We start from the raw sequence: 12417 nt of genomic DNA, 5'->3' as shown, positions 1-12417 counted from the left end.
CGGTGGCTTCATATTAAGCTGGAATAAGAAAAATGTCCAGCGACGTTTTTCGTTAACTCAACGACTGAAAGTGAATTTTGTAAGTAGATATAGCAGAAAATGAATAAATAGAGTAAAGGCAATTGTAATATCTAACAAAAGTACAAATATTTGCCTCATTGTTCATTATGAAATTTGGAAAAAGAGGTTGATGATTGCTGCCGAAAAAAAAAGAATAGCGCATATTGCTATAGACTTCACCCGGAGACATAGGTTCGACACATGTTAAATTTTGCAATTTTTATTAATCGTTTGTAGCTTTTTACGATTTATTTAAAAGAATGATGAAATGGGGAAAAAATCTCATTACATGAACTTCTTCCAAGTTTTGCAAAGACAGTCCTCTTAATGTATAATGCGAATGTGAAATTTATGTTGTGGAAGTACTCCGAAATAGATCATTTAAAGTCGTCACTTCAGTAAGGTGCAATCACCAATATTAAAAGACTTATACCAGTTCAAGGAATGTTTTACTTCGCAATTTGTTCTGCTATTCATGTTATAACCGTCGTGATGAAATTAATTCCTGTACTAGCAAAGCCGGAACTTTTCGTCAATATAAACTTGTGCATGAAATAGAGGTAATTGAAAGACAAATCCCAAACCGCGACGAAAACCGTTTCATCGAATTAATAAAAACCCGGGATTATACAAGCCGTTTTCGCGAACGATCCAGCAGTAGATTACTATATTTTGAAATGTATTTCAGAAGTTAAACACTATAGATGACTTGGGGAAATAATTCTCAAGCCAATGTTCAAATTATTGAAGGGGTGTATTTCGACAACTTATGTGCTAGGGAAAATACAATTTTATTCAAATTTAACCAAGGGTAAAAATGTTCGATTTACTTGCAGAGTATCAAATATATTTGTATTGGGGTTGAATTAAGATATAGAAATTTTACAATGACAGATGATATGCACCTTGAAAGTTACACATCATATGACAAAAGTTTTGTACATCTAAAAAAAAAATTGTTTATGGAAAACCGTACCACATCTTCCTATATCTATTTCCGTCCTATCTTTCCTTCCTACATTACTTGCGACAGTAATGCATTTTTAGTTGAAATAACTTAAGGGTAAACATTATTAAATCGGTTTCCACAACTTGAGGTAATTTATGATAAAATGACATCACAAAACGAACAGAAGCAGAATCAACCAACATATAAAAAAAAACGAATTAAAAAAGTCAAAACCCTCTTCGACGCCGCTTTTTTTAAAGTGTAACGTCGTGTTGTAGGAACATCGTGCCCAACGTTTGACAGTAGACACAGAGCAATCAATACTTAATTATTACAACAAGCCATGGAGTTTTCGCTAATTTACAGGAAGGTAGAAGGCTTGGCTTCCCTTGGTAGTACTCAAACTCGATCCTCATATAATTCCATATATTATTAAATCCATATCGGCCATGATTGACTGTACCACCCTTCCACAGTAGATAACGTATTACTGTGAAATGGGATCTGTAAAATATATAAGTTTCTCACAGAAGGTAACCGAAGAAGGTGACCAAATATTTTGCGACGATACAAATATTTAACTTTACAATATAAATAAATATCTTTAACCAATGAATTTAAATAGCAAAAAGCTTTGCAATTAACAAATATATACTTATTAAGCTTCATGTAAATCATTTAACAGTGAAATACATTAAATATGAAATTTGGAGTTTTACCAAGGGAGCTAACAATTAATTAATAACACTGTCTGTCACACAAAATTTCGGGGGCTCTCCCTCTGGTATCTTTCGTCCCTCTTTTATAGCTGATTATACGGTTTTTTTCTAATTATTGGGAGCATTATGATATGACCTATAGTTATTAATTGCTGTGTCATTTAGTCTCTTGACAATCATAATACATATTCTTTTATATACATAGCGATGTCGTTATTACGACATAGCTATGTCGTTATTACGACATGTTATGTTGAAATTACGACATAGCGATGTCGTTGTAACGACATATTATGTCGAAATTACGACATAGCGATGTCGTAATAACGACATGTTATGTCGAAATTACGACATGCTATGTCGTAATTACGACATAAATTTTTTTTTTGAATGGCCCTTATCGGCTTCCGTAGTTTTTCTTCCTTTTTTATTTTGGAGGGAGGGGAAACTGGTGTAAATTGCCCTTGCTTTTGATATCTTTTAAATGGTATTCATTTACCTCCTACTTGGAATGTTCTTTTGATAAAAATGGAAAATGAAAATCCCATACAGCAATATTATTAGCCAAATAAATGGTCTGCATTATTTACAATTTTTGAAAGTGCTCATCAATGTGAGATCTAAAGAAAGTATGAATCAACAGGTATCGAAACCAATTTTCAATAATCTTAATTTTTGTATTTGTTTTATGCGTGTGTTTTCCACTTTCTTTACTTTTTTGGGTCTCTCGTTGAGTATAATATGATATAAGTCTTTATCTATTGTTTCCAGATGCATTACACTAAATGCTGCAACATTGTTTGGTGCAAAATCAGCTTGCTTGTTTATTATGGCACCATCAACGGAGTTTGGGGGACATATTGTTACTCTTCGTTTCTTTTTGTTCTTTCTATTATTTTTCAGATTTGCAATTGGGAGTTTGCTCTTCTATACGGCCGCAGTTACCATGGAAACAGCAAAACTGTCCAAAATATCAAAATGCTCAAAAATTGATGAAACTTCATACACATATCAATTGGAATATGCTGCTATGAAATTTGACTTCGGAATTTCCAAAATGGCTACCGTTACCATGGAAACAGCAAAAATGTCCAAAATTTCAAAATGCTCCAAACTTTTACAAATTTCACGGAAATGATATTTTACATGTGTAGATGCAGTCTTTGACTTTGGAATTTTCAAAATGGCTGTTGTTACCCTGGCTATGAGGGAAGGGTGCCATCCGTTATTGGTAGCAATTACAAATCTAGTTTATTTTGCTCTTGTCTTGAACGACATTTTCAAATTTCGGTGTCTTCCCGATTGTCCCACTTTTTGAAATTACAGGTAAAAAGGTATTGAAATGTTGTGGGACAATCGGGAAGATGTATGTGGGACAATTGGGAAGTTTAATTGTGGGACAATCGGGAATTGTTTTTATTGTGATTAATCTGTTTTTATAGTGTACAATAGGTAGTTGCAGGTAACTAATCATTTTTCTTGTAAAATATGGAAAAAACAAGAACTTAAAATGATTATTAAATATTTTATTTTGCACATATTAATATGAAATATCATCAAACATATAATATAATGTAAAAGCATAAAATATCAGATATCAAGCAGTTTTTTTTCACAGAAGGGTCAATTTCAAAAAGTGCCGACAGAAAAAAAATTAAAATAAAAATGCTTTTTGATCAATATCTCGATTTACATATTATGATATGTGTGATAAATATTAAATTTAACCCTCAAAAAGGATGAAAGTCCAATATGCGGAATTTGGAGGTGGGAAAAACAGGGAATCCCCAAAGAAGGACATTTCAAACCCAAAAAAAGTTATGTAATGTTCAAGACACGGTTACATATTTTGTCGGATGTTTGCTTAATTCATAGAGTCATTCTGGTTCATTTTGACTATATAGTATAAATCATTTTATTAAAGAAAAAAAATACTGTATCGCTTATTGTGTGCATTCCTATGACTGTCCATACTCTTGACTTACTTTCTATTCATGTGTTTACATTTATTACATATATGCAAGGAACAACCGCCGGCAAACAGATGTAGGTGCCTGTACATAACCAATAACACGAGAATTGATTCCATAACAATGAATCCCAAGTGTTGCGTGTGTAATATACACATAACATGAAATAAGGCCATTTTATACAAGTTTCATTTCCCGGGATTTATACTTTTTTTTTTTTTAATATATATGCATTATTTTATTTATCTAGATTTTAAACAAAAAATATAATCATAAATGTTGGTATTTAAATTTGTTTTATAAATAAAAGTAACATTTTAGATATATTTTTTTAATGCTTAATGTTATATTATTTAATGAAAAGTGCATTAATTTCATGATTTAAAAAGAAAAATCATATTTTATATATAATCCAAAAATTATACTTTTAATAGGTAATAATCAATTCTTGTTATTTTAACAAAACAAACACCAAGGCTACTGTTTATTTAAGAACATTTCACATAAAAAAAATAATGTGGGACAATCAGAACTTTTCATGTGGGACAATCAGAACTCTAAAATTTTAAAAAGTGGGACAATCGGGAATAACCCAAATTTCAGGTGTAACGTATATATGTTGTTTTGTGTTATATATTTAAATTAAGTCAATTAGCCCCGACACTCACCTGCCACTGTGCATTCTGTTGACGTACACACACCAATTGTTTCTGAAAAGACATAGTGTAATCAGTGTGATCTACAGAAATTATTTTACCATGGAACTAAAAACAATACAGATCGTTCTCGATGATGTAGATAAAGCATGGTTATTAAAATGGCTAGAGTTCATTCAGATCCAATCTAGAAAACGTGGTAATGCCTATAAGTTCAAGAACTTTTTTGTCTACGGCTGCCTCAGTATATTTATCAAATTGAATATAATAATGAAAATGTATTTTAATTTCTAGGATAAGTAAGGAATCTAGTGTTTTAGCTTATATATAATGTATGTGCGGACTTAAGTTTTTATATGTATCCTGGCCTTACAAATGACATATTTGTCTCAAAATTAAGACCAACACTCCGATTCTGAAGCATAGTTAGTGTAACATAATAGTAATAAATAAAATTGAGAAAGGAAATGGTGAATATGTCAAAGCGACAACCACCCGACCATAGAGCAAACAACAGCCGAAGGCAACCAATGGGTCTTCAATGTAGCGAGAATTCCCGCACCCGTAGGTGTCCTTCAGCTGGCCCCTAAAATATGCATAATAGTACAGTGATAATGGACGTCATACTAAACTCCGAATTATACACAAGAAACTAAAAATTAAAATCATACAAGACTAACAAAGGCCAGAGGCTGCATGTATCATAAATTCACCTATGTATGAGAAATGACACAGTTAAAGCATTGGCGTCACTCATGTTGCCCAATGTTTTCGTTTTTTCATCAAATCGCAAATACTTAGATTTTTTACTAGTATCCTGCATTGTTCAAATATAAAAAAAACAAACTTCGAGGTTATTAAAAGAGGCGTAATTCCATGAAACTGATAATATAGTAATACGCAAGAATATGTTTGACGATTGTATGCTAACAAATAAAAAAAATAGCGAGAAACAATTATTTTTTTGTGGCTATCTCTACGCGCCATTACGGGATCTGCCACTAACTCAAAAGTAGAATCAACTTAATTATAATAATTACCCGACTCTTTATCATTTTTCCTGATTGCTGCAACAATAGCCAAAACAATAATAACAACAACACACATTAATACAACAGCAATAAGAATCTTCTCTAATGCTGTTCGTTTACTTTTGTCCTGGAATCTACAAATATAAAGATACCGTCTAGAAAAAAACTCCCTTACTCCTCAACTAAAAGAAAGATATATATACATGTAGCCTTTGTGGTGGAGTGGTTCAGAGATACCAGGCTCAAACGTGTATATATCGCTAGACATGCTTTTCGTATAGATAAAAGACTAATCAGTGACTATCGTTTCAAAAAGTTAAAAGGCCAAATAAAGCATGAAGTAGTGCAATTAAAAAGATCCACAATTCCGAAGAGTTTAGCTGAAAATAGCTGAGGTGATATATTCCTAGGGTAAAAAAAACCTTAGTGTTGTAATTTGTAAATAAGTTCATGTAACTACACAGATTTTGAAATTATACTCTTGTTTTGATATTTTGAACATTGACACCTTTTAACAATGTTAAAGAGAATTTTCATTAATACAAAAAAAAATTGTAATCCATTTTAAAATCTAGACCAATATCTTATCAAATATCTCGTTTTAAAAATCTTCATTGTGTTTTCAATGTTAAATTAGGTTTTAACACCTGAGATCACCCTCAGTTGTCGGTGGAGTTCGTGTTGCTAAGTCTTTAGTTTTCTATGTTGTGCTTTGTGTACTATTGTTTTACTGTTTTTCTTTTTCTTTTTAGTAATCCATGGCGTTGTCAGTTTGTTTTCTATCTGTAAGTTTGAGTGTCCCTCTGGTATCTTTTGCCCCTCTTTTAGAACGTCAAAACTGATATATTTTGTATTCTTCAAAATCATTCGATAAAGATGATAGTAATTGGCAACTTATTTATTTTTTCTAGTATAGATAATATGATATTTTGGAAATGATGTAATCGAAGGGTTGCCATATCAATCATGTATCTTATTATTTCTGTCAAATCAATTTCAATCTTCTTTATCTTTATTTTTCGTTGATTAGAGCCTAACATAATAAAAACAAGCAAAACACGCAAAAATACACCTTTCAGTAACATCTAACTGTGATGTTGAGATGTTAAAGTTGTACTTGATTATTTGTTTCCCTACAAGAAAGTTAGGGAGCAACCATTTAACTGAAAACGGACCCCGGGGATGGGGTTGGTATGATTTTTTTGTCGAATTTAAGTAAGATTTTTTGTCGAATTTAAGTAAGATTTTTTTGTCGAATTTAAGTAAGATTTTTTTGTCGAATTTAAGTAAGATTTTTTTTCACTCAAAGCGGGAATATTATTTTTTATTTTTTCAACGTTATAAATCAAATCATTTTTTCTTCAAAATTTAACACCATAAGGTGTATAAGGGTAAATCTAGATTCAGAACAATTTTTGTTGTCATCTGCTTGACCAGAATATTTTTTCAGCAAATTGACCGTATTTTAAGATAAATGGTCGTTCTCTTATTCAAAGTTCGAAAAGTAATGTGGTAACAAAATCGACCTTTTGACGATGTGCTTTAGTTAGATAATTATGAACACTCAAAATAAAATTGCATTCAAAGCATGCATATACATATAACATATACAATTTATACCTGTGAATTGGTATCTACTTGTAAGATAACATAGTATTACAAAATTTATTGAAGTCTACTTAGTGTATGTGGTTGAAAGAAAACAACGGCGCCGTATATTATGACAAAAGACGGTAGCCCGGTCATATCTTTCGCATAGACATGATAACATTATTTTGAAAATCTATTGAATCAATACTGAACAAATAAATATTTTCTAATATCGGTGGTCATAAATTAAATCTACGAGCGATTGGTATTGACCATGAACATATCTAAACACAATTGTAATTCATTTGTGATATTATTCAATTTGAAATGATTTATGTTTCTGCTTTGGACCGACAAAAATCATGATGTAATTTGCAGGATTTACACTAGAAAATATTTATAAATGTAGTTTTGAAATTTTGCCGTGTTCGTTAACTTGGTTGGATTAAAATGTTCTGGGTTAAGTATGTTAGACTGCAATGCAACCCCCCCCCCCCCCCCCCCTTTCCCAAACAGGAACACGTTATTGGCCAACTTACACATAGTCGGGAAATTAAAACAAGCTCTCAGACTTTAGTTCTAGGGGAAAAGTGTACATTAGGTATACTTTTTATCTACATTATTCACAAAAGAATGTATTTTATAGACAAGACACAAGTATGTCAATAGGTTGTTCAAACTTTAGTATAATATGAAACGGACGTATCATGCGTTCATGGCACAGCTCTGTATTTTAATCAATCTAGTTATTTTTTCTAAATATAAAAATAACAAGATTGCCAATTATATGAACTTCAAAAGGAAGACCAAAATGAGGTAAAAGTATTAAGCAATTGCAGGTCACCGTACGGCCTTCAAAAATGAGCAAAACCTATACAGTATAGCAAGCTATAAAAGGCTTCACTTTGAATTATTTTAATAATTGAAATGGGGAAAAAGATGGCCTGATTAAATATGTACAAATCGGAACATGATATCAAAGGTGTATCAGGACAGCAATAATATGTACATATTATGTTTTAATTAATTGATAACAAAAATCAATGTCTGTACCATAAAATACCACAATACAAAAGGATCTATAATTTCACAAGGATCGTTTCTAAATATGCAAGCTTTATAAACAACATCCCGTAAAAATAGTTGAGATATCCAGTGTTCTACAGGTATATAGACAAACTTTCAAACCAAATATGTGTATTTAGGAAAAAATAACGCTTAAGGTTTTAAGTAATTTGTGGTAAAATTGTTACTGAATCCAATGGCATGTTAATATGAACAACACTAGTTTCGGATCTGTGACAACGAACTAAGTCAGTATTGTCCCTTTTTGGATATGAAATTATAGTCATTTAACGAGGACATATAGTTTTGAATAACCAGAATCTCTGTCCTAAATTGTCCATGTACAAATATTGCTGTCATCAGGTATATGTAAAATACCTCTGATGTATGCAACAGAGAAATTAGCAAATGTAGGGCACTGGGATAGTGGTATTCATATCTGTAACGCTCCTGTTATATATACTAACACCTGAATAAACCCTTCATTTACGATGTTACGAATTATCTTCGAGAATCTGAAATGCGTAAAATATTTTGTTTTTTGTTTTTTTATCAATCTTATTGCGAAATCGGGCATCAAAATAGCACCCAGAATCAGTTTTCTCTATATATTTAATTTGATCTTTTATTCATGTTTATATTTGTGTTTGGATGCTGATTGCAGAAACGATACAAAACACGCAAGTCAAATCAAATCAAATAAAACAGACATATTTCATTTATCATTATCAAAACTAGCGATGGATGCTAATGTTGATTTGACAAAATAGTTTAAAAAATTCCACAATTACGTATGTTCTTATAATTTCAATTGTTTTCTGATGTACATGTATTCAATAAAATAAAAATTGATACAGATGTCAGAGAATGTGAGTATCTTGTACTGATTCAATGCAGTTTATTGATATATGTGTGCCTTTATATATACAAAGAGTTTTAACATATATAATCCTTGTATACTAGTCAACAAAAGAAACGATCGATACACAAGTTAAAACTCCAATTTATCAAAAAATATAATAAACTAGGAAAAACTGTTAAATTATCCAATGAAAAGCATTCGTTAACAAAGCAAATGCATTATTAAAAGAATCTGACCAAATATTATCGAGTTATTGAACACAGGGGTCAAATTTATTTTGCGGAAAATTATGTTAAAAGTCGGCATTTTATTTCGAAGATGCGAATTAAGTTTTCAAATGTCTGAAAAGGCATTCAAAATAACACTCTGTAAAAATAACAGCAATTGGGCAATTATTTACCATTGTACAATGTATTATATTTTATAATTTATGGTAAAAACATTGCCTTGTATCGTTTCTTTTGCTGACTATTTTATTATCCGAATCATTTAAAATCTTGTCGATAATAATATCAGTCATATCGTGGCTTATGTTGCTTGCATTTATTAACACAGAAACGACAATGAATTTTTGCCATTTATTAAAACATTCGAAATAGATATAGTTTTTTTCTGTTGTATTGTTAATATAAATTATGTTTAAACGCCATTATTTTGTAAAATATTCACGTGATAATATTTTCATATAACTGGTTAGCATTACATGTCTGTAAATAAGTAAAATTTAAATTAAAACACAAGTGAAAAATGAGCAAAATACACAAAAAGTAGAAAATAATAGGGTTTATCTATAGTGGATTGGGAAACAAGTTTTGCAACTAATATAAATTCATTTCCACTTTGCGGATTCTTCAACACTGAATAAAGAAATGAACGATGTAAATTATACAGAAATCAATTCATCACAAAAAAAATAATAGTAAAATTAGATTTTTTCGGAATAAACGTTAGGGATAGAGAAGCATAGCGTAAAAAGAATACAGAAATTAAGGACCCCTCCCCCTCCCAAATTTATGAGCATTATGTAAAATAAGAAACTGCATAAATAAATTTTAAAGTACTTACTGAATTTCGACATCGCCTGAGTGTACAATTTTAGTATCTCCATTCTTTGCATTATCATATTCGTATGACTTTTTTTCTGACATTTTAGAGAAACCTCTGCTAACAAAAACCGTAAAAACACGTGGAAAATGTCCAAAACTAAACCTGCCAATAGTTGAAATCCCAACGCTCTAGTTCAAATGAAAGGTGTTTTTATCTTTGAGTTATTCGGTAGGACAATACCACATCTTGAAACAAGTTTGCATTAGCGGTAATAAAGTAATGATATGATAGTTACATCGCAATTTAAAGGTCGTTGATTATTTGTAATGAATTTCGTCCACTTTGAATATTCTCTTTTCTCTAAATTCTTTTAATATAAGTATGAACTGATAATTGTTTTCAGTCAATTAGACATCCAATTGATCGCTGTTGTGTTTTCATCATTACCCCTGTCTAAATATGCGTAATTCATTACCCTCAGTTATTTCAAGTACTATCTAAGAATTACCATTCACAATATATTTCATTCAGAAATATGTTCTACTAAAATTACAGTATTTGATTCATTTCACAATTAAGTAAACGAACATTTAAATTATGTGTAATCAGAAATTAATTCTAACATTTGAAATTCATTTGGAATATTGTTTTGAATAGAATTGAGAATGGAAACATTGCATGTACCAAAGACCAGAGGGTAGCACAAGGCCACCGATGGATCTTCAACGTAGCGAGAATATCCACACAGAATTCCTAGTATGTGAATTATGGTAGAGGGTATAGAGGGAACAGTTCCTAATCCCAAAATGGCACCCGAAGTGTTGTTCTTGACCAATGAAATTTATAGATGATTCGCATCCAAGGGTAAATCATTACGAGAAAAGGGGAACAGAATATCACCTTCAAAATTTTATCATATCCTTTGCCATATGTTATTCCATAATAGTCTAATAGTCTCGTGTATCCAAATCACAAATATCAGAAATGCATATGTTTGACAAAACAACTTTTAAGATACAAATGTATTTAGATCAGACATAAATAACAAAATGACGACCAATACTATAAGTATTACATTTGATGAATATAACAAAATGCATATGACTACCAAAGCATTAATCCAAATTTAATAGACAGGCGTATCAAAAAGAGAACCAATGCATTATAGTTGGAAAGAAATAACAAACATATAGCTTATGTATATATAACCCAGTAAACAAGAAAGACAACTAAAGTATATATAACCCAGTAAACAAAAAAGAAATGGCAAAAAGACAACTACAGCATACGCTATATATAGGCAAAATAAAAATAATTTAAAAGACACACAAAATACTACACAAGACCTGTAGAAATCTTATTACCAAACGGGATATCACATCAACATTTTTACGGTGATATTATTTATAGAGCCCGTAAACTTTAGATCTGCATGAGTAAACTTATCGATCCTTGAAAATCATTTTTTTTCTGAAAGGTTATCAGTAGAACTCTGTTATACGATCCTTTTGATATTTTTTTATCGGCACAAAAAAAAATATTTTATTGCTATAATCTTTCATTATAAATATGTCGTTTTAATATAAATATCATTGTCTGTATTTGTATCACGCTTCTATTGTGCTCTTTCCAATAAATATTGACTTGAATTGAATTGTCTATACAGCCAGGAAAATTTACATGCAGTCCTTCAAAAATTCGATCAAATGATTCTTATAATATTTGGAATCTCACAATATATTATGTTTTTATCTGCCTGTTTTGAATTCTTTGTACTGAATCCATATGTCTCGATTTTAAAAAATCTTAGATGCAGCATTTTGTTTTTATTTAAACAAGTGCGGACAGAGGTCAGTGTGGATAGTATGTTTGGATGTTTCATGAAAACAATATTTATTCAGATAAATCTTCACATAAAGATATAATACAATTGATATAAAATATTTAGGATTCTGATAAAAGCAAATCTGCTCTTGTATTTTTTGGTGATTTTTTTTTTAACTAGCTTAAGTATAAGTAGCTGTGAGTACTCTCGGATCTATAATTTGTGTCCTAATTAGCAACGTCTTTTTGTTACTAGCAGTTGTTTTTCTGTGTGCTATGTGTTGGTCTGATAAGTCCAGTATCAACTGCTTTTTAAAAAGGGTTTGTTCTTGTGTTGTGCCGTTATACCACTGTTACGGGTTAGGGGATATGATTGACGACTGCAAATATGTGCACTATCTCGAATAATGTTTGAAATGTTTCAACCTTTGTAGTTCCTACTATTTAGAATAGCCCTTTCCATATCCAGATTTGAAAAACATTCATTACATCTTTAGAGGTATAACATTTTCATGTTTGTGGATAATGCAAAAAACACTAAAATGCATAAGGATTAATATCTCGAACACTTGTGGTTTTAACTTTTCCATATTTCGGTAAAGACTTGTAGGTGTTTTGATTTTTCTAAGGAACTAGTTCTTTCA

At 30.8% G+C, this 12417-nt stretch overlaps 1 protein-coding gene across 1 annotated transcript in view; it reads right to left on the bottom strand.

Annotated features, from left to right (window-relative positions):
- The window catches only part of LOC139500705 (membrane metallo-endopeptidase-like 1), a 32914-nt gene extending 22685 nt beyond the window's left edge, over positions 1-10229 (bottom strand). The window contains exons 1-3 of the mRNA XM_071289532.1: positions 9968-10229; positions 5395-5519; positions 4367-4408 (exon numbers count right to left, since the gene is read on the bottom strand). Of these exons, the coding sequence (XP_071145633.1) occupies positions 4367-4408; positions 5395-5519; positions 9968-10050 (250 nt within the window). The 5' untranslated portion in view covers positions 10051-10229. The remainder of the gene's footprint in view (positions 1-4366; positions 4409-5394; positions 5520-9967) is intronic.
- Between the last annotated feature and the right edge of the window lie 2188 nt (positions 10230-12417).

This window comes from Mytilus edulis, chromosome 13 (assembly GCF_963676685.1).
Source record: "Mytilus edulis chromosome 13, xbMytEdul2.2, whole genome shotgun sequence".
Classification (NCBI taxonomy): Eukaryota; Metazoa; Mollusca; class Bivalvia; order Mytilida; family Mytilidae; genus Mytilus; species Mytilus edulis.
Note: the sequence above shows the minus strand (reverse complement) of the source record. Positions and strands in the feature narration are given on the sequence as shown.